The 23,495-nt window shown below is 40.9% G+C and overlaps 1 protein-coding gene across 5 annotated transcripts in view; it reads left to right on the plus strand.

Annotated features, from left to right (window-relative positions):
• The window catches only part of NCBP3 (nuclear cap binding subunit 3), a 29,361-nt gene extending 6,130 nt beyond the window's left edge, over positions 1 to 23,231 (plus strand). For 2 of the 5 annotated variants that reach the window (XM_054709889.1, XM_054709891.1), the window contains exons 4-14: positions 6,909 to 7,034; positions 9,233 to 9,361; positions 9,614 to 9,687; positions 10,367 to 10,475; positions 13,012 to 13,111; positions 13,398 to 13,501; positions 15,288 to 15,579; positions 17,125 to 17,279; positions 19,365 to 19,520; positions 20,406 to 20,568; positions 20,978 to 23,231. In XM_054709889.1, coding sequence (XP_054565864.1) covers positions 6,909 to 7,034; positions 9,233 to 9,361; positions 9,614 to 9,687; positions 10,367 to 10,475; positions 13,012 to 13,111; positions 13,398 to 13,501; positions 15,288 to 15,579; positions 17,125 to 17,279; positions 19,365 to 19,520; positions 20,406 to 20,568; positions 20,978 to 21,248 — 1,679 coding nt within the window. In that variant the 3' untranslated portion in view covers positions 21,249 to 23,231. The remainder of the gene's footprint in view (positions 1 to 6,908; positions 7,035 to 9,232; positions 9,362 to 9,613; positions 9,688 to 10,366; positions 10,476 to 13,011; positions 13,112 to 13,397; positions 13,502 to 15,287; positions 15,580 to 17,124; positions 17,280 to 19,364; positions 19,521 to 20,405; positions 20,569 to 20,977) is intronic. The other 3 variants (XM_028133033.2, XM_054709890.1, XM_028133032.2) reach the window with 3 other exon arrangements.
• Positions 23,232 to 23,495: the final 264 nt, after the last annotated feature.

Genomic DNA, 23,495 nt, shown 5'->3' on the forward strand with positions numbered 1-23,495 from the left:
CTCATGCAGGAGGCGACCACTTGCCTGATGTATGTGATATGATAGCACAGACCCAAATCTCCTCAGTCTGTCCCAGTGGGTAGAGTAGCTTGGATATAGAGCTCAACTCTGAATCCTGCTTTACACTTTTTTCTGCCTCATGAGTTCAAGTTGGAAATATGACCTTGCTTCCCTTGCAGGCTGGGTTTCCAGGCATCTACCTGAGTGGACTTCTGTTTCAGGAAAAGTCCTATGAAGGCCAAAGATAGCTGTGCAGCTTGGCATTCATGTGCCTGCTCAGTCTGGGCCCAAGCAGAGCTCTGGAGCCTCTCTCATAACTGCAGCTTGCTCACTTCTAGCTTGTGAACGTTCCCTGTGGCAATTCGTGCCTTTTCATTCTGCTGATTTTGCCCTTCCTTGTCCCATGCTTTGTCTTGTTCAGATGTCATTTTCTCCATGAAGCCCTAATCACCCACTCACATTTCTTACCTCTGTGGCAGCTCTTTAATGTGCTGGTGCCCTCCTGGAATCTTCTTCCCAGTTCCTTTGTGAATGTGGATAAGTTATTGAACCTTGTTAGGTCTCAATCTCCTTGTTTATAACGTGAGAATATGATACCTCCCTGAATAGGGTCACTTTTGGGGTTAAATTTTACAAATTTTTTTTTTTTTTTTTTTTGGAAAGCAATTTTAATCTTATGGTTCTTAAGATATTCCTAAAAAGCAATAGATCTGCCTGGATGAGCTGGGACACGTTGCTCATTATAATCTGTTTTTCATCCAGAGGCAGCATGGTCTAGGGTAGTATTCCTGAACTCTGGAGAACCCTGCTGCCTATCCCAGATCAGTTTAAATTAGGATGGGAGGTAGGCGAGGGGTTTGAATAGGTCCCAGCGATAGTTGTTTTTGTATCTCCCTAGGTAATTCTAATGTACAGTCAAGATTGAGAACCATTGGTATGGTGACTAAGAGTGTGGGTTCTGGCCCTGGCCTGTTTGTTCCATGGTTACAACATTGGCCCGTGGACCAGAGTTGGGCCCATCCTGGTCAAGGGGATGTACCTCGGTTGCCGGTCCCCTGGCCCTGGTGGGGACTCATGCAGGAGGTGACCAATTGATAACGTGTCTCTTTCATGTCTATCTCCCCCTTCCCCTCCCCTCCCCCCTTCCCCACCCTCCCCCTCCCCCTTCCTTCCTCTTTCTAAAATCAGTTTTTTAAAAAACAAAAGAGTGGGTTCTGAAGCCTGGCTGTCTATATTCAAATCCTGACCTGTTCCTTTCTAGCTCTGTGACTTGGGGAAGTTACTTAGGCTCTAAGAAACTCAGTTTCTTCATATGGAGGGGCAGATAACAGTAGTTTTAATAGGGTTGTTGGGAGGCTCTAGCATAATGTTACAGTTCTTATGTCTGGTACATAGTAAGTATCCAATAAATGTTAGTTGTTATTTTCATTATCTGGCATTTTTCATCTTCTAAGCAGTCTTCTAAGTGGCCTAGCCTCTTGGGAGAATGGGAACATTGGAATAAACATCTTGACTCCTGCAGCCACATTAGGTGTCAAATTATTGCTTCTTAATACCAATGGCAATAATAAAGATACCGTTTGGTAAATGCTTACTTTATGCCACTCAGCCCTGTGAAGGGAAGGTAATTACCATTTCTGTTTTACTGATGGGGAAACTAAGGTGCTGAGAGGTTGAGAACCTTGCCTGAGGTCCCAGTAGCAAGTAGCTAGGTAAGTAGCAAAGCTGGGATTTGCAGGCTGGTTTGGCTGAAGCCTGTGCTCCTCACCTCTCTGCCAGCTTTCAGGGAGAGTGTGGGATGTGCTGCACTGATCATTCTGCATCAGGAGTGACCTGCTGCTTACTCTTAGCGACTCAGGGCCGAGCAGCTTTCGTTTCCTTATCCCCAAGATCAAAGCTTTCATGGTTGGAAGGAACCTCAGAGGTCATCAAAAGTCACCTCCTGCCCTGTGCTGCAGGCCTTTTGGCAAAGTTCCCAGTGGTCTTTTGGCTTCTGCTTGAACATTTCCTAGTGATGGCAGAAGGACTATCTATGAAGCAGTTAATTTTGGTTCTGGATACATGTTAATACATGTTCCTCATGTTGAACAGAAATTGCTTTCTAATAATTTCTGTCTATTAGTTAGTTATTGTGTGACCCTTAGAACAACATTATGTTCTTTCCTCATTCACATAATAATCCTTCAGGTGAATGAGCAGTAAGCCCATTTCCTACACTTTGTTTATGTGACTTGACTTTCTAGCCTCCTCTAAACTCTTTTCAATTTCTAAATGTCCTTCATAAGGTGAGGTGTAGATTCCAGATATTGTTGGATGCATGGAGAGAATGGCAGGGCTACACCACGATTTCTGTCTTAGCCATTTCATAGTGTACTCACCTTCAGTCAACCGAAGCACGCAGGTCTTTTCCCTGGGAATTCTCCCCATCAGAGCAGTCTTGTCTTGTACTTGAGGCGCTGTTTAAGAATTACTTTCTTATTTATCTTTACCAAATTATATCTTATTAATTTCAAGACTCCATTTCAGTCTGTCGAGTTCATTTTCATCTTAACTGTATCTTTTAGCATTTTAGCTATATTCCTCACTTTGGTATGCCAGGCTTCTGCATCTTTATCCAGCTGTTGGTAAATGTTGATCAGGATAATCCCATATCATGCCATGAAACACAGATCCATGAATTATAAGTCTTAGTTTATTATCAGGTCCACATTTCATTTTATTGTCCTGAGGAACTAGATTACATGCCTTCATGGTCTCGAGATAGAACTTGAATTTCTTGGTGTGGGGTAATGCTGCCAAAAAAAGAAAAGAGGTTTGTGTGGCTTGCTTCTTAGAGAACTCACCTCATTTCCAATGGGAGAGACTTGGTTTTATTTTTTGTTTGTTTTGTTACTCTTCCCCCGAGGATATTTTCCAGTGATTTTTTTAAAAAAATATATTTTATTGATTTTTTTACAGAGAGGAAGAGAGAGGGACAGAGAGTTAGAAACATCGATGAGAGAGAAACATTGATGAGCTGCCTCTTGCACACCCCCTACAGGGGATGTGCCCGCAACCAAGGTACATGCCCCTAACCGGAACCGAACCTGGGACCTTTGAGTCCGCAGGCCGACGCTCTATCCACTGAGCCAAACCAGTTTCGGCTCCAGTGATTTTTTTAAAGAGAGAGTGAAAGGGAGGGGGAGAGACAGAGAGAAACATTGCTGTGAGAGACACACATCGATTGGTTGCCTCCCGTACACACCTTGACCAAGGACAGGGATCGCGCCTGCAACCAAGGCACATGTCTTTGACCAGAATCGAACCCGCATCCCTTCAGTCCACAGGCCAACACTCTGTCCACTGAGTCAAACCGGCTAGGGCGAGACTTGGTTTCTTAAGGGATTGTAGATTCTGTTTGATCAGCTCCTTTTTAAAAATTCCAGAGAATGACATTAAATTTTATATATATATATAAATATATTTATATATATATATATATGTATATATATATATACACACACACACACACACACATATATATATATATATATATATATATATTTAATTTTTACCTGGGGATATGTTTTATTGATTTAGAGAGAAAGGAAGGGGTGGGGGAGAGAAAGAAAGAGAGAGATCACATCGATCAGCTGCCTCTTGTATGTGCCCCATCTGGGAAGCAAACCTGCAAACCTACAGCGTAGGTATGTGCCCTGACTGGGGATCAAACCTGTAACTTTTTGGTGTACGGAAAAAAAAGCCATCGGCATTTTTGATGAGCCTCTATACTCTGAACTGTACCCTTTTTTTCATTAGATGTTTCACAAACATCTCACGTTCACCAAAGAAAACTTGGGAAGGAGAATAAGAAGAAAAGTTGCCCACAGTCTATCATCAAACCCAGTCATTGTCAACATTTTGTGTATTTCCTTCTAATCTTTTCTGCACGCAGATTTAATTTTTGTTTCTCCCTTTTCTTTTCACTTGACAATTTGCCATCTGCATTTTCCATGTCATTATATAGCCTGATGTTAGACTTTTATTTATTTTTTTATTTATTTTTTTTTTGTGTTGTTTTTTTTCTGATGTTAGACTTTTAGATTCTTATATTTGTTCTGTTACCTTTGTCATTAGTCACTTACCCTTTGTCTGTCTCCCATATGTGTTATTTGGCAGATTGTTCTCACCCAAGCTTTGCTGCCTGTTCTTTCCTTGGGAATCGCCTCTCATATTCTGAGTAACTATATTTAATGTCTCAGAAATTTTTTCAGCATTCTAGTGTGAGGCCGTGGGATTGGCTTCTTTTTCTCTGGATTTTCAGAAATCTACTTTCCTACTCCCTGTCATTCATTGTTTTCTTTCCTGTTAAAAAAAGCAAGATGATGCCCTCACCGCCTTGCTGGTAGTCAGCACTCAGTAAATGGCCAGTTCTCATTCCCTCATCCATCTGTTCACTGCCTTCTCAGCAGTTAGCCCTTCCTCATTGATTGGGCACCAATCTAGGCTCCTGCTTTGTTTTATTTTAAGCAGTGACATTGTCAGCAAGGTGAGGAAGTATTGAGCATTCTCCTTTGGCAGTCTTCCATCACATTTTGAGCTTAGCAAGGTTTCCATCTCTAGTGCATCTTGCCACAGTTGGTTTGGTTCTCTTTTGAGAATGAACTTTTCTCCCAGCTCATTGAAACGTTTATCTTTGTAGTGATAATGGCTTTTGTATCTATACCTGCTTCTTTTGAACAAGACTGTTCATTGCCCATTTCTAGATGTGTATACCATTCTCTGTACATTAAAATAAAGCCCAGCCGGCGTGGCTCAGTGGTTGAGCATCACCCTATGAACCAGGAGGTCACAGTTCGATTCTCAGTCAGGGCACATGCCCAGGTTGCAGGCTCGATTCCTAGTGGGGGGCGTGCAGGAGGCAGCCCATCAATGATTCTCTCTCATCATTGATGTTTCTATCTCCCTTTCCCTTCCTCTCTCTAAATATCAATTTTTAAAAAATTTTAAATAAAGACATCTGAGGCCAGAAGTTTTATTCCTTACTGTCTTTTGCTTTTAAGCTATTTCTGCAGGGTTGTGTTGTTTTTGTAATAAAAGCATTATAATGTTAGAACAGCGCAATGATGCTCTTGGTATTTATTTTTGTCGTTTCTTTTGGTATTTATTTATTTAGGTATTTATTTATTGCTTGTCTTATTTATGATTAAACCCCATTATCAGGTCAACAAGTCTTCCTCAGACATTTTCCCCTGGTCTGTTTTCTCTGCATCTCCAGGAGCTCTTCCTGTTGTTTGTTCCCTCTCTACTGCCCATGGGACCTTTTTCATCCATTCTCATGGCTTTTAGCTCCAAGAACTGAAAAGGCTCCCTGGTCTGACTCCTGCAGTTTCCCAACCTGGATGTCCATTGTGAACACCTGTCTCATTTGGGCCTTTGTTCACTGTTGCACCGCTGGTCACTAGTAAGGACTTGCTGAGATTCAAAGGTCTTACTAGTATCTCCATCTTCATAATCTGGGTGGCAGGCAGGAAGGTATCACCTGATTTACCAGGTAGTCTGGCCACACCTACGTGGGCTCCCCTTAAACCTTTTACTCTTCAAAATGACAAAACAAACATCTTTGTGTGAGCTACTGTATGAACCCACATGAGGAGTAAGTAACTATGCTTAAAGGTCACGTGCTAAATTACATTTATAACAGACACTTCAATTTGTCCTTCAGAGTGGCTGTGCCACTTCTCAATCCCACCAGCAGAGGGAGGGGCTCTTTTCTCCACCCTACCAACAATTGATAATAAAATACATAAATTAAAAAAAATTCTAGTAATTGAAAAGTGCTATCTTGTTTTAGTATGTGTTTTTCTGATTGTGAGGTTTCCTGTTGTGTGAATTGTCTACTCATGTTCTTTGCCTGTTTTTATTTTGAGCTGTCATTTTATCAGTATTTGTAGGATTTCATTACTCTAGTTTCCTTCTTTGCTTTATATCCAGGGGCAGCATCTCTTCTTTTTCAGAAATGGCCTGAACTGTTCCATATTTTTCTTTGATAAATATTTAAAAACTGGTGACCCTGTGCACGGATTTGTGCACATTGAAAGGAAATTAATTAGAAGGTGGCCGGCGGGGCAGGACTGGGTGAGATGGGCTGGACACACCCTGGAGCCAGCCTCCCGTGTCCCTCCCTGGTGTCTGTGGAGTGAGCAGGGTCCCTCGGCCTGGCCTGTGGGGATTGGGCCGAAACCGGCTCTCTGACATCCCCTGAGGGGTCCTGGGGTGTGAGAGGGCACTCTGCAAAGTTGCTGTCATGCAGGGTGTGGAACACAAACACAAGTGTGCAGTAAACCAGATTTGGGGCCTATAGTGCCCCAGCAACAACATAACCCACTGCTGACGGTGGAATCGCGCAGCACCACGAGGAATCGGGCTCCCTCCTCTCTGGTTTCCGGGTGTGTCAGCCGAGGACCACCGCTGCCAAGTCACTGCAGCTCGGCAGCTCCTGGTTTGAGTGTCTGCCCCCTGGTGGTCAGTACGTGTAATAGCGACCAGATGGTCGGCTGGTTGGTTGGCTGCTTAGGCTTGTTTATATATATAGATTTTAGAATCAGCGTGCCTAGTTTAATGAAAAAGCCTATTGAATTTGGTATTGCTTTAACTGCAGGTTAATTTGGGGAGAGGTATTGTGTATTTTATCAACATTAATTGTTCAATCTTTCTTAGCCAAAAAGCCTTTTCTGACTTAAATAATTGATTTAATGCTGTTTGGTCTGTGATAAAAAGCAAAATAGTGTACCTTGCTGTCATCTCTCCTTTTCTTTTAAAATAAATGTCATCTCTTTCAGCATATTTCTTTTCTAAACACATGTTACCTGAATGTGCAATAGTGGGCGGGAAAATTCTATCATCTTTTCTGTGTCCTGTGTTTTTAGCAATCCCCAAAGTGAGACTGGAGACAATCTACATTTGCGGAGTAGATGAGATGAGTACCCAGGATATCTTTTCCTATTTTAAAGAATATCCTCCGGCTCACATTGAATGGTTGGATGATACCTCCTGTAAGTATACCCAAGTTTTCTGTTAAATATGTTTTTGCTTATGATTTTGAAATTGTTCTTGCCACCTCAGATGGTGAATGACTATGGCCCAGACTACTTGTCTGTGCCTAACCTCTGCCCTTAGTGTAGAAGAGAAAAAAAATCCCCATTGATGAGAACCAGATACATTAACTAGTCTACCAGATTATACCCCATGAGTATGGTAAGTCAGCTCAGAGTGGTGACCAGGGCTTAGGAAGCTGGTTGCTGGCATCTGAGCCCAGTGTACACGAGTAAGGCCTCTTGAACTCCCACAATTTCCCAACAAAGGGGTGGATCCAGCTGTGTAGACTTGGGCTGAGGGCTTTGTTTTCAGGGCTTTAGACTTTGTCATTGCAACTTGCCATACAGTTGATTATCCAGGGCTGGCTCTGCCTCAGTGTCTCTAATTAGAACTATATCAGAAACTCTGCCACTTTACCAGGCCTGTGAGCTGTTTAACTTGTGAGCCAACTGTAATTTTTAACTTGCCTCCCCACTCCAAGTCTGTTCTGACTGGTGATCACGCTACTGGCTTTTTGTCTTGACTCATTTCTAGTCTGGCTTCACTTACTGCTAGCTTGCTGGCCTACCAGGTTGTGCCCTATATAGCAGCCTGGTTTTTCTGGCTGCTTTCTTTAAAAGATGTTGATTCAATGTTTTCATTGAAATAAGAAACATGACTGAGTAAAATATTTTTGTCCTGTTTTCTTTTTCCTTAACTTACATTATCCAAATCAGGGTTGCCAACCCTTTTTTTTTGTTTGTTTAATAAAGGACTGGGTTGTAAATATTTTAGGCTTTGCAGGTCATATAGTCTCTGTCATTTATTCAGCTCTGCCATAATAGCATGAGAGCAGCCATCGACAGTATGTACTTGAATGAGCCTGGCTGTTTTCTATAGAACTTTATTTTACAAAAACAGGCAGTGGATGTGTAGTTTATTGTACATTAATTATACCTAAATAAATCTGGTACACATATAAACAAATAAATGACAGATGATGGGCTGGATTTGACCTGCAGGTTTTAGTTTGCTAACCACTGGTTTAAGTCATTAACACTAGATAAGTGATATTGCAGTTGGAGAGACCCTTAGAATTATCCAGTTCAGCTACCTCATATTGTGCATCAGAAACCAAGAAACTGAGAAACAGAGAAGGTAAATTGTCCAAGGCCACATGGCGTGTCGGTAACAAAGGTGAGACTCTTAGACCTCAAAACTGAGATATAAATGCTATTTTCAATAGTTAAACAGGTTTCTTTTTTATAAGAATTCTCAAAACCTTTTTTCTTTTTGGCTAAATTCTTTTCCTTAAAGAAGCAAATTCAGTTAGTTGCTACAAAGCCAAGTGTCTGTTATGTCTCCATTGTATATATCCCATGATGGTACCATCATCATTGGGGGAGCATCATTTAAAAGCATGTCTGGATGATAAGGAATATCATAGGGCTTCCCTGGAGAGGCAGTGGTATAGAGGACAATCCACATTTATTTGATATCTAGAGGCCCGGTGCACAAAAATTCGTGCATTGGGGTGGGGGTCCCTCTCAGCCTGGCCTGCCCCCTCTCACAGTCTGGGAGCCCTCAGGGGATGTCCTACTGATGGCTTAGGCCCGCTCCACATGGGGAGCGGGCCTAAGCCGCAGTCTGGCCTCCCTCTGCAGGAGGCGACTGGGCTGATCAGGGGAAGGTGCCGCCCCCATCACCCCACTGCTGCTGCCACTGCTGGCCGCGGCGGCTGCCTGAGCCCACGGCTGCCTGAGCCCCAGGCCTCGCAGCTGTTGTGGCTTTGACCGGATGGACGTCCAGAGGGACGTCTGGAAGACGTCCACTCTAATTAGCATATTACCCTTTTATTACTATAGATTATCATCATCATCCTCATTAAGAACTAACACATAGCACTAAGTGCCAGGCAGTTTTATTATGTAAACACTTTTGCATGGAGTCTTTGACCATTACTTTGTGGAACTCAGTTGGGGAATTCAGCTTAAGGCCAGTTTCATCAAAGAGGTTTTACTACTACTTCCTATTCTTTTCATTCGTTGGTTTGTATATTTATTGCTCTCAATCTGTACCTAGATGAGGTTTAACAATGAATATGATGCAGTTTCTGCTCTCAGGAAACTTAACCATTTGGATGTGATATAATGTTTTATTTTACATTTTGTTTTAGGTAATGTGGTTTGGCTGGATGAAATGACAGCCACACGAGCTCTTATCAATATGAGCTCTCTGCCAGACCTGGATAAGATAAAAAGCAGGGATGCCAATGAGGACAAGTCATCTGAGAAAAGCAAAAAAGGTAACTGAACACAAAGAAGGAACTTTTGGGCTGAAAGTCCTATTATTTACTCAGTTGGTTTGGGTTTCTGTGCAAAGTGTTATATAGTATCTCATCACTAGTTGTTTCTGAAAAAGGCTTTGATGTTTTGGATCATTAGTAAATAGATGGAGAAAATAATCTATTTACTTTTAAATGATATGAGGTGGACTTTTAAATGATATGAGGTGGAGTTATTTTAAAGATTATCTTGTCCCTCACATTCCATTTTAGACAAGCAGGAAGACAGTTCAGATGATGAGGCTGAAGAAGGAGAAGTTGAAGATGAAAACTCAAGTGATGTAGAGGTTAGTAATAGGGAAAATATATATGTAAGGTTTCACTGTAAAAAACTGCTTGCTATGTTTTTATTTAAAGCTTAAAGACCTAAGTTGCATTCTTCCTCTGGCTCTCACCACTAGACTTCCTGAGGGTGCACCAGACCCTTGCTTTTTAAGTTTGTGTGATTATAATGCATGATTTATCTTGAGATCTTAGAATAGTACTCACACTTCTGTAAGAGAAAATGATTTTGTTAAGAAATACTTTGAAGTGTTATCTAATAAGTAAAATTAGGAAAAAGCAAAAAATGGCATATTTCCTAACAGATTATGTACTACTGTTGGAAAAATTAAAGTGTATTCATATAAAAAGATACATTATATAGCTTCAAGCCAAGCAAAGTCTTTGCTCTCTTGGAGCCTACATTCTAGTGGGGAAGACAGATAATACAGATACACAGGTGTATAATACAATGTCAGGCAGTGATAATTGCCATGAGGAAAATTAAGAAGGGTAAGTGGATAGAGAGTGATGGAAACCATTGTTGGACAAAGTGGTCAGGGAAGACCTCTGACTTAGAACCTAGTGCTGTAATACTGAGAGTATTATTAAAGGCAGAATGCTTTCTTAATCAATGGTAACTGCTACTGAATAAAAGCGAAAATGGCTTTAATTTTTTATATTGAAATGCTCTTTTTTCTTAAGTTGGAAACATTATCTCAGGTAGAAGAAGAGTCTCTGCTAAGAAACGATCTTCGTCCAGCTAATAAACTTGCTAAAGGAAATAAGTTATTCATGAGATTTGCTACAAAAGGTAAATATGATATTTGCTATTGATTTTTATTATTAATCAAAGTGATTTATTATTGAATGTCATCCTTCTCTTTTGAATCAGAGGTTAGATCAGGTAATCTCAAACTGTAATATTTTGTGCTTATGAAATGATGGCTTGCTGCCTGAGTTGGAATTTCTGACCTGGAAAGTAAATATTAACTATTTGTATTCTTTTGTGATTTCTGGCTAAAGTAAGTTATTTTCTGTTAAAGCTGGTTTGCCCATGTGCTTTTCAGCCAATTTATCATCGGAACCATGAAAACCTTTTAAAATTGTATATTTTTATTTATCACAGTAATAACCTCTTGGACATTGCTCATAGTGCCCTTCAGGTCTAATTCTCTAAGGAATTAGGTCAAGCCTATAATAATTTGTAAGGCTTTTTATACACAATGATTTTCGGTGCACATTAAACCCCCACACAGTTTCTTTTTAATTGTTTGACAGTTAATTAGAAATGACCCTTCACTTTTGAATACTTCAATATGTATTCCTGAAGGATGAGGACTTTGTCTTACATGGAGCACACTTATCAAAATCGAGAAATTTAGCATTAGTAAACAATAATCCACAATCCACATTCAGATTTCATTAGTTGTTCCAAGAATTCCTCATTCTGTACATTAAACTGCCTGACACACAGTGAGTGCTGTGTGTAGCAGTTTTTGATGACGACGACGATGATAATTGTCAAATAAATTTGAACTTTCCTTTTACTACTCCCCCCCCTAACCTGGGGTCCACTCCAGAGCGAGTGTTCAAGTAATCCATGTCTCCTCAGTCTCCCTGGATCTGGACCTGCTCCTCTGTTTTCCTTGACTGAACCATTTCTTAAAGAGATAGGCTCATTATTTTATAGACAACCCTTTGGTTTGGTTTTGTCTCGTGTCTCTTTCTGATTTGGGTTGTGCATTTTAGGCAAGAATACCACAGAAGTGATAATGTGTTGTTTTCAGTGCCTCATATCAGGAGGCACATGATACTTGTCCCATACCCGGGGATGGTACCTTTCATCACTTGGTTAAGGTAATGATCACCAGGTTTCTCTAAACCGTCAAGTTTCTATTTTTCCATTTGTGATTTTGAAATTTGTGGGAAGATACTTTGAGATTATGTAAGTAGCCTATTGCTCATCAAGCTTTCATGCAGTAGCTTTAGCATCCATTGACTTATTAACTGCATCGTTTATTAGTTGGCAGTCTGCTATAAGGAAGAGCTTTCCCTTTTACCCATTTATTTATTTACTTATTTATATCAGTTTAGACTCATGGAGTTTTATTTTGTTCATTGGGTTATCATCCATTGTTATGATTATCTTGATTCACGAATTGTCTTGGATTTGGCCAGTAGAGCCTCTTCCCGCTGTGTGCTTTTGACATGTCTCCATGATTCTTGGGCCACTTTCTTTATGGCACACTAAAACATCTTGTTTTTCCAGACCCAACTTGTATTTTCCCCGCCTCTGATCTGGAACCAGCTGTTTCTCCTCAGGCATGTTTTTTTTTGTAGGGGGGCATACTAGTTTGTGTGACTAAGTTTACCCATGGCACTGATACTTTCACATTGGGGTTTGTCCTTTGCAGTCAGTGAGTGCCCAAAGAGCTGTCCAAGTCCTTTATATTATGAAAAGTATGTGTGATCACTGACCACCTTTCTTTCCTATTAATGGACCTTTTAACCTGACAAAGGGATCTTCTCTGCATTTACTGATTTGAGTGGTTGAGAGCATTCTAGATATATGTATAGTACTTTAAGCCATTTTGAGGAAATCACGATAAACTGGAGAAAATGGTTTATCAAATATATGGAATTATGTATAGTCTGCTTCTTTAATCCCGATTCTGTGTTATTGGTATGTTATGATTCAGAAATGAATATTAGCTCTAGCCAGTTTGGCTCAGTGAATAGAGCATTGGCCTGCGGACTGAAGGGTCCCGGGTTCAATTCTGGTCATATGCCTGGGTTGCGGGCTTGATTCCCAGTGTGGGGTGTGCAGGAGGCAGCTGATCAATGATTCTCTCTCATCATTGATATTTCTATCTTTCTCTCCCTCTCCCTTCCTCTCTGAAATAAAAAATATATATATTTATAAAAAAAAATAAATGAATATCACCTTTCAGGGGGCAGTGAAAATGCCACCTTTTCTAAAAAGCCCATTTGATGCCTGAGCACTTGTAATGATTGAAGCTCTGTCATGCTGCTTAAACCTTATGTCTTGTATTGTTGGGGTTTAATAGTGGTATTTCCACTATGAAGTATTTCCTCCTTGACAGCTGCTTCACCTCATTCATCTCTGCTTTGCTCCCTTCTCATGTCCTTTCCCCCCACACACACACTACCTTAGTGGGCACACAGAGAGGGAATGTTTGCAGTGCATCTTTCCCTTCTGTTGGCTGATTGTGCTGACCTGATCCCAGCTATGCAAAACAGTCTTTTTTACTTATTTATTTTTAACTATAACACATTGTTTTCACACCCACAGGAAATCCTAGGTAACTGTTGTAATTAATTTTTAGATGACAAAAAAGAACTTGGAGCAGCCAGAAGAAGTCAGTATTACATGAAATATGGGAATCCAAATTACGGAGGCATGAAAGGAATTCTTAGTAATTCTTGGTGAGTCCAAAAGTATAAAACACAATAGTTAAACTTTGCTTACTCCTTTAGTTGGTATTCTGCAGTGGAATGTCAACTCCATGTGTGGACTCGAAGGAAGACAAGAGGGAAGAGTGCAAGATTCTTAACTGTGGTAAAAGGTGTGAGAATACTGAGTTTCAGTTTCATGTCAGGTGTCTCTGTCTCAGTACCTGACATTTGTCATTGTGTAGTTGAAATTAATCAGTGGGTTTCATGGTCCTTCCTGTTGGTCTTTGATTATGTGCTTATTTTGGCAATGTTGCAGGAAGCGAAGATATCATTCCCGTCGCATTCAGCGGGATGTGATCAAGAAGAGAGCCATGATTGGGGATGATGTTGGCTTGACGTCCTATAAACATCGACATTCCGGTAGTTGCCTGCTCAGCTCTTGGGTAGACACATGTTTGGCTCCCGAAATCATATTTTTATTCTTAATACAGTCTTTTAAGGTTCCAAACTTTATCATCCTCTCTTCCTTGCCCTCACCCTCTGCCAACATATAGGAAAGTAAGTCAAGTCACAATTAATTTTAAATTGCCCATACAAAGAGGTCAAATGATTTTATAAAAGCTGTTCTAATAAAAAAGGTCAAATGTGACATAGGGAAAATGAAAATAAAACTATTCTTAGGAATCTAATTTTTCCTATTTATATCAAAAGCTGCATGAAAAAATAAAAAAAAATACTTTATCAGATGAGCTGATTTTATTGTTCCTTTATCTGAAAATGAAAATAGGCTGCTATATCTAGTGTTTTATGCGTATTGGCTTGTGCACATGAATGTCTCCAGAAAAATAGGATAACATGACTTGGATTTTTTTTCCTTTCTTCTCTTCTCGTCTTTCTTTTTTTCTTTCTTTGCTTATTGTAAAAGAACCATTTTCATTATGTTTTATAAAGATTTGTTTTTTATTTTGAACCTAAGCTGTGGGATCTTCCACATGCTTGGTAGAACTAGAACTAGCTATGTCAACATACAAACATGGAATAACATGCATACACATTTATCATTGTAACAAGGACAGGGAGAGGTCACATCTATACATTTTTATTTAATGTGTATATAGAAAATTGTATATGTGAAATTTGCATTTTATGCAGTTACACTTTTCCAATTTCTGTTACATTAAGATATTTAAGATATTTTCATCATGCAATCTTCATATTTATATTAAAAATATTAAAAAGAGAATTGCCCCTAATTCTAGCACTATAATATACTGACTGCATTTTACATTTTTCCTGTTTTTTTCGTTTCATAATAAATATTAGAATTTTTGTAAACATATATTCTATATTCTGCTTCTTCCACTATTTATATGTGTTTTTTCATGAACTTTAAAGTTACAGTTGATTTTCATTATTTATGGTGATTATGGTCTATAAAGTCACCGTGATCCTTGAAGGAGCAAATACTGAACCATTGAGAATCTGGTCATACCATTTTGTCAGCTGATCAATATATAACCTTGTCTTTCTGTTTAAAGACACTTTATTTCAATACATACATTTAATACAATCATAAGCATGAATTCACAGTCAGTCAACAGCCCTATAACTCATGCCTGAACAAAGCTGATATAATACACATATTTTTCTCTCCTCTTAAGGCACATTACATCCTCCTTACATTTAGGAACACTAGACGGTTTTGGCGTTACTAAATAATGAAATTACCAACAAACACCACATAAATGTGAAAAACTTGGCACTCACTAGACTGCAAAAGGACACTTAAGTGTGAGATGAGCAAGAGGAAAGAGCACTGCCTCGTTTGACCTCTGCTGGGAAGATGCATGTGTGGCGACTCATATTCTACCACGCTGCACATGTCCACTAATGACCATGAACGCACTGCGAGCATTGATTTTGGAGTTAGATATAAATTTGGCAAAATCAAAAATATAGAATCTGTGAATAATGGCAATTGACTATATTTTAGATAATTTTATAATCCATGGGCTGCTAGATCATACTTGACCTAGCCATTCTTCTGTTGTAGGTATCAGAATGGCAACCAGCTTGGCACTGTTATAGATAATGCGTCAATAAAATCTTGGGCATGGGAGCCCTTTCTTTTAAAGAAGTCAGTGAAGTAAATAGAAAATTAGACTTGTCGTTGTTTTTCCTAATGTTTTTTGATAAAATTTCTTAGGACTAGTGAATGTTCCTGAGGAACCCATTGAAGAAGAGGAAGAGGAGGAGGAGGAGGAGGACCAGGACATGGATGCCGACGACAGGGTGGTAGTAGAGTACCATGAGGAGCTCCCAGCTCTCAAGCAGCCCCGGGAGCGGAGCTCATCCAGGAGGTCCAGTGCCAGCAGCTCAGACTCCGATGAGATGGACTATGATCTAGAACTGAAAATGATTTCCACTCCTTCACCAAAGAAAAGCATGAAAATGACTATGTATGCTGATGAAGTGGAATCTCAGTTGAAAAATATTAGGTAAGATTATTCTTCTGTCAGTGCTAGCTTTTAATTTGGTTTTAAATACTAATTACTAACTTCGTTTTAATTTCTCTTAGTCTTATAATCACTTTATTTGTTCTAATTTTAGTCCTTTGTAGAGTTTGAATAAAAGTGTTTGATTTTTCCTCAAAATATACAAGAAGAGATCCTTGTTATAGACAGCATAAAAGGTGAAAATCACTTGTATAGTCATCCTCTCCTGAGACAAGGACTGTTAGCATCTGGGTGAATAACCTTCCCACTAATTTCATGCATACACAAACACATGGAGAAATTATAGACATAGTTGTACAAAAGTGAAATTATGCTATTTATATTGTTTTGCAGTATGCTTTTTCCATTTAACATGTTATAGAGATCCACTAATTTTTCATTGTTTGAAAGTATCATGGTTTATTTAACCCAATCTCTTATTGATAGACACATAGTTTCTATTTTCTTACTATCGCACTAATAGATAAATTCCTTAAATTACAATTATTGCATATGTTTTAAAATATGGTATGCGAAATTTCATTCCAGAAAGGTTTTATCACTCACATTGCCACCTGTTACCTACATACTCATCAATGTTAGGTATTATCATTTTCTAATTTTTGCTAATTTTATGGACCAAAAGAAATAGTTTTTTTTGTTTTTTTTTTAATCCTCACCGAGGATATTTTTTCCATAGATTGCTAGAGAGTGGAAGAGAGTGAGAAGAGAAGGGAGAAGGAGAGAAACATCAACATGAGAGAGACACATAGATTGGTTGCTCCCTTACAAGCCCCTACCTGGGCTGGTGAACTTGCAACCAAGGTACGTGCCCTTGACTGGGAATTGAATCCGGGACCCTTTGGTCCACAGGCCGATGCTCTAACCACTGAGCAACCAGCCAGGGCAAAAAAACCCAGTTATTTTAATGTGCTTTTCTTTGATGACTAGTGGGAATGAGGATGAGCATATTCCTGAGGGCAGATAGCATATGCATAACTCGAAGGGTTGGAATCTAGGGATGCTCTCTCTAAGTGTTCTTGGTGGTGTATTTGGGGAAAGGAAGGAACCATCCAAGCTGGTTTGTATGGCTTTGTTCACATCCTTATTTTTAGTTTTCACAGAACTTTGTAAGGACAAATGCTGCCAAAATAATGCTGGTTCCTAGCATGGTAGCAGATGTCTTTGACGGAGAAGTTGACCCTTAAAGAAAGGGATTGCAGACTCTGTTGTATCTTGTCTACAGCCTGGGTGAGCAGAGGCCTCTCAATGTTTGTCCCAGGAGAAGGAGACTCATAGTTACATGCTCGTGATGGCTGACAGACATCAGGTGTGGAAACCTTGGAACCTGCTCACCGGGCTGGTCTCGTTACATCAGGCTGATCATGATTTTTGGAAATAAATAATTACCAGTGTGTAGTATTTGTAAGTGAATGTTAGATTAGATTGGGTTTTAATTGTTTCCAGAGAAGTATATGAGATTGTTGCATGGGCATTGTCCCATAGTTGAAGTTGGTTAGCTGTGTCTTTTTTTTTTTTTTTTTTAAGGAACTCCATGAGGTCAGATACTATATCAACAAGCAATATCAAACACCGAATCGGTAACAAATTACCAACTGAGAAATTTGCAGACGTCCGACATTTATTAGATGAAAAACGTCAGCACACACGTCCACGGCCATCAGGCAGCAGTACTAAATCAGGTATTGTTGTTCAGTTCTGTTTCTGGGCTTCATTCTGAGCTCCAGAAGGCAAATGGGCAGGGATAGGTTTTTAGATTAAATGATGTCATTTGTGGATGGATTTAGTTGTTCTGGTTCATTACTTCTAAATTTTGGGTTAGGCATTCGATTTCAGGACATGAAAAATAATCCAACTTTTCAATACTAGCTTTCAGTATTTTTGAACCTAACAATTATTTTACTATGTATGTCATTGGCATTTTTAAAAATATATTTTTATTGACTTCAGAGGAAGAGAGAGGGAGAGAGAGATAGAAACATCAATGATGAGAGAGAATCATTGATCGTCTGCCTCCTGCAAGCCCCACACTGGGGATCAAGCCCGCAACCTAGGCATGTGTCCTGACTGGAAATTGAACTGTGACCTGGTTCATAGGTTGACACTCACAATCATTGGTATTTTTTTATATGTAAGGGTAATAGAAATTGTTGTAGAAATGATTAAGAATTTGAACTAGACATTCGTGTATCGGATACTTGGCCATGCCTGCTGTGTGCCAGGCCCTGGGCTAGGTGCTGGGAGTGTTTGCAGTCTTCAGAGGGGATGCAAAATCATCCTAGAACTTTGATGGAGACACTCGAGTGCACACATTCAGATCATTCCCCCAAAAGCAGAGTGGAGGAAATGCTCTGATAGTCCTGTAAGCAGTGGACTATGATAGCAGAGAGGGAAGCTGGATCTTCTGGCAGAATTGTGGAAAGCTTCTTAGAGAATGTGGGGAGAGAATAGGATCTCAGTTGGCAAATATAGTTTTTTGAGGAAGTAACCTGATTTTATATCTATTTTAGAAAGATAACTTAGGAGCAGAGTGGGGTAGGGTATAGAGTTAAGTAAGTCACAGAGGCCTGAACTAGGTCAGGGACCACAGAGACAGAGTGGACAAGAATGTCAAACCTGGTGCAGCACTGGGATGGGAGGGAGGAAAGGGAGAGAAGCCAAGGGGCCCAGGCCAAAGGGACTGGGATGATGGGTGCTGCTCTCCGAGAATAAGCTAGGTGGGGAAGAGCCCAGCACAGTGACTTGCTAATAGAGGTGGTTTTGTTGTTGCTGTTATTGTGTTACTGTTAGAAGGAACTCAGGGGGAAAGGCAGATTTCGGGGGTGAGAGGGGGTATAGAGGAAGAACAAATTTGATATGGGACATCTTCTCTTAATCCTTTGTTTTTCACCACTCTCATTACATATATTGTTAAGTGTAATAAGTTTATTGAGTACTTATATGTTCAAAGATTGTGGCTTCTGCCCTCGGCTTTTGCAATATTGCTTGTTAACTAAAATGTTTATAAATCATTTGGTCTGCTTGTTTCTATTTAAAAAAAAAAAAAAAAAAAGACAGTTGATTCTGCCTCAGAAATTCCTTTCTGGAGCAGTCAGCTGAGGACCCCCCCACCCCCCGCCCACTGGGAACCCTTACATCTGAATTTTCCTAAGGAAATCTAGATGACATACAGCAGCAATTTTCAACCGGTGTGCCGCAAGAATTTTTAAAACATGCAGTACCTGACTATTTAGTCAGGGGCACTGACCTCTTTTCTCTTAGATTGTCAAATAAAAGAATGATAACAGCCAACATGTTGTCCCATGTGGATGAATCAAAATTATACCTTTTTTTGGTCTGCCACAGAACTTTAATAATTAGCTTACATGTGCCATGAGATGAAAAAGGTTGAAAATCACTGACATAGCCCTAGCCAGCTTGGCTCAGTGGATAGAGCATCGGCCTTCGGACTGAAGGGTCCCAGGTTCGATTCCAGTGGGCTTGATCCCCAGTGGGGGGTGTGCAGGAGGCAGCCGATTAATGATTCTCTCTCATCATTGATGTTTCTATCTCTCCTTCTTCCTTCCTCTCTGAAATCAATTAAGAAATATACTTAAAAGGAAAAAGAAAGAAAATCACTGGCATAGAGAGATGTTGAGAAGCTTGAGTGTGTTGGCCCTTTGTCCTCACTCGGGGAGATCTGGACCAGGTCCTGTAAGGATCTCAGGTTGACAGTACAGATAGCAAAGCACACACACTTGGTAACAGTAGTACTTTTTTTTTCCTAGATATACGCCAGCGGTTAGGAAAAAGACCACATTCTCCAGAAAAGGCTTGTAACCCTGTTGTTCGGAGAGAACCCTTTTCTGATGTTCATAGTAGGCTAGGTGTTCCCAAGCAAGACATTAAAGGCCTCTATTCTGATACTCGGGAGAAGAAATCAGGTTGGTAACACCTAAAACTGATGGGGATGGGAATTGGGTAAGAAGAGCAATGACAATGGGTGAAGCATTGAAATATATTGTTAGCAGAAGACAGTAAATAGCAGGTGCAAAAAATATTTTTTCTCTTCCATAATAATTGTAATAATAATAACAACAATAATAATAATGGTAGTAATATGGAAATTTTAGTAAATAGATAAAAAAACCCATCTCTGGTTCTTTCAGTTTAGCACAAATACGTTTTAGTTTCATGTATGCTATACCAGTCTTTGTCCATATACATATCCTACCTTTTCATACAGTGTTTTACCATAGTCACTTTTCTACATGGTTATATTCTTTATAAATAAAACTTAATTGCCTTATAGTGTGGCTATACTATGAAATTCTAAACACATATTTATTATTAGATATTGAGAAAGTATATTTTTAAAATTAATGGAGGATGGGCAGAATCGCTAAAAGTTTGCAGTGTTGCAGGCCCATCAGTTTTTAGAACGTTGTAGCTGGGATGATCTGGGGATGGCCCACTCCTGGCAGAAAGCAACTGTGCACCGGGTGGTGAGTTTCACCAGGGAGGGGGCAGGTGTAGCACAGACTCCCTGGTGATTCTAATATGCTCAGCATGGAGGCACATGTTCCCTGGCTGTGAGAATCTCCCCTTGGGTCCAGATTCCTCAGTTTGCAGGCAGGGGATTGCAGCCAGGGAGATGAGATTTCCTGTGCAAGGCTGCACAGTGGTTGCAAGTGCCACAGACCCTCTTCCCTCCCCCCCACCACCACTGTTTCCTGCTCATCAGGTGTAGGCAGTACCCCTGCTTCCTCAGTACTACCCTGCTTCTCAGCATTGATTACCAAAACTAAAATGCCTTCTCATTCAAACAGGTAGTTTATGGACTCGCTTAGGATCTGCATCCAAGACCAAAGAAAAGAACACGAAGAAAGTGGATCATAGGGCTCCTGGCACTGAGGAAGATGACTCCGAGCTGCAAAGGGCATGGGGGGCTCTGATTAAGGAGAAAGAACAGTCTCGCCAAAAGAAGAGCCGGTTAGATAACTTACCATCTCTCCAGATTGAAGTTAGTCGGGAAAGCAGCTCTGGTTCAGAGGCAGAGTCCTGATGCCCTTGGGGCCGATGGCAGCTGCCCTAAAGCCTGACATTCTTGCAGGGTGGGGTGCACAGTAGGAGCCTCCCCGCAGGAGTTGGTGCCCCTCCCGCTTTTACTCGTACAGTCACCCTCAGCTCTTGCTACTTTAGCAAGACCTCTTAAGAATGTGACCTGTTTGAAGGGCACCTATCTATCTTTTGCTGCAGAGTTATAGTTCTGGGCCCTCAATTTTTTTTCCTACCACCCCACAAGCTTTACCCTTTGAGAAAAAGGCAGCCCTCCAGATTTTGTAGATGTTTTTCTTAATATTTTTAACATTGTGTCTTTTAAAAAAAATGTTTTACACAGTTCATCCAAAGAGCAGAGAACTGAACTTCTCACTATTGCCTTGGCCCTGACAGCTGTTACCAGCACCCTTTTCCCAAGAAAAGTCAATTCCCAGGTGCTTATTGGACAGCCTTCGAGGGGGAAGATGAGGGAAGCTGCCAGCTCACTCTTCCAGGACCCTAGTGTGGGGCCGAATCTCATGGACCTGACTCAGAGGTGCACCAGTGCCGCCCAGGTAGATCACAGACACAGCGTCGGTCGTGCTTCCGTTCCTCCTGGAGATACCTGTTAGGGACCTCTTGTTAGCAGTCGGCTTGCCGTGAAGATCAAGTTCAGTACTGGGGGATTTTTAGGAACAAAAACTGTGACTTCTGGATTTGGGATGGATTTTTTTGTGCTAGGGGTGGGGTCACGGGGTCATGTTGAACAATTTCTAAGTCTGTATTATGTTTAAAAAATATTAATGATTTAAGGTTTAAATTTTTAATTTTTATATGTGAAAATACTTCCTGTTGGCTACCAGGGAAGCTCAAGTGGTGTCTAATGTGCTGTTAAATATATATTATATACTTTGGAAGAAGGCAAAGAGAGGAGTCTCATTATTTTTAAATGATCCTAATTGTATTGTCTGTTGTACATAGAGTTCAGCTTGCCTTTGGCCATTGTAGGAAAAACACCCACCCCTCCGAGATGGCGTCCTGTTGTTCATTATCCCTTTAGAAGTAATGCATTGACCTTTTTTCTGGCACCTGGAGACATCTCAAAACTGGCAAATGACGTAGTGATAGAAATTTTAGTTCATTTATTTCTAGTTTTAGTTCGATTATTTTAACTAAAAGGCAGTAGACTAATTTGTTTTCCTGTCTGATGTTTATTTTGAAGTATTTAATGCTTGCATTCCTCTGCAGCTTAAAAAGGGTGTTTCACTTCAGTTCACCAGCACTTGGGAGTTAGGGATAGTGAGCCTTGCCCCTTTTGTGATGTCACAGCTCTCCACCTGCCTGGAGCGTCCCAGTTCCGGTGCAACCCTGCATTCTAGAGCTCCTCCTCGTCTTGTGGCTGAGCTCATTAGTGTTCCCTGGAGAGCTGATCGAGTGCAGAGCACTGTTGTTAATCACGTAAAGGGCTGTGGGACGTGAGGGCTGCAGCAAAGCCTGCATTGTCCGTATTTTGTTGCTTAACCTGCTTTTTTCTCTCTAGAAAGATTAGAACAACAGGCCCATGATACGTTTCACCTTCCTAATAGGATTCCAGGAAAGAGATAGTTTAGGCTTCTCTGCCAGGTGAGACCTGAGGTTGCTGAGGCTTCTTAGCTCCTCTTGCTCTTTGAAGCACACTGAGAGCCAGGTTCTGGAGGGTTTGGGAGTTGATCGAGTGAGAAATACGAGGCCCTGAGAGTCAGGGACCTGGGCGCCACCCCGCTGTGTTCCATGAGCTGGGCCTTGGTTTCCCCATTTAGCAAATGACTGGGCTGGAACCAGAGCTTCGGGCTTTGTTGGTGTGTCTCAGTGGTATTTGACTTTTTGCCCCAGTTATGGCTGCAGTAAGCTGGCCAGCACTGGTTTCTGTTGCAGGTGGGGGAAGGGTCAAGGAGTCAACTGAGGTTGTGCATGAGGTTGTGGACAGGGATTTACCCCATCCATTCCAGTCTCTGGGTGGGACAGAGTCTTTGTGGTCAGGGCCCCAACTGACAAGGTCTCTGGAGTGTTCAGAAAAGGCCCCTCCAGGTTTTCCTTTGCGTTTCCCAGCAGTGGAGCAGGCTCCTCTGTCCCAGGGCCGTTGGGTCCTCCCCGGTCTCCGGTAGAGACCAGGGAAGACTTTTCAGGTGAGTGGTGGATTGTAGTCAAAACCGGGTCTTCGATTTAACTAAGAAAAGTGCCCACTTTAGCAGCTTGGCAATTCTCACAAACACACAGAACCCAGAAAAGGATCTTAAAAGATTTTCAGTGTATTTCTGAACGTTATTGGCCTCAGCCTCTCTCGCTCTCCAGCCTGTACTCAGATACTCAGATTGTGCAGTATGTTAGGCGTGCCCCGAGTGCTCAGCCCCTTCCTTTGGGGCTTGGGAGTGAGAATGGACAGTCAGGACAGTCCCCTGGCAGGAGCTCAGTGGGCTTTTACGCGTGGCGCTCTTCATGGATGTGGGCAGCAGGACTACGCACTTTTCATATTTCTCTTCGTCTTTATACGTACAAGATTTTAAATACATTTATGCTGCTTGATAATAATTAGATACCTCATTTGTTTCCCACTCTACCTCTTGGGAGAGGTACCAGCTACCCAGGGGAACTTACAGAGGCTCCACAGATGTAAACTCTCCTCATCTGGCCTCGTCTAGTTCAGTTCCTTGAATCCCTCCCCGAAGTTCAACCACTGTCTCCCACTCCATCTCCTCACTGGTCTCTGCCTCATCTCTTCTTCTCTATTCTGCCATAGCCAGGGTGAACTCTTGTTGTTAGCAGTTTATTGATATATAATTTATGTATTGTACACGTCAGTGTCTTTCTGTATAGTCCCAGAGAAGTGTAACCATCATCAT

Source organism: Eptesicus fuscus, chromosome 20 (assembly GCF_027574615.1).
Source record: "Eptesicus fuscus isolate TK198812 chromosome 20, DD_ASM_mEF_20220401, whole genome shotgun sequence".
Classification (NCBI taxonomy): Eukaryota; Metazoa; Chordata; class Mammalia; order Chiroptera; family Vespertilionidae; genus Eptesicus; species Eptesicus fuscus.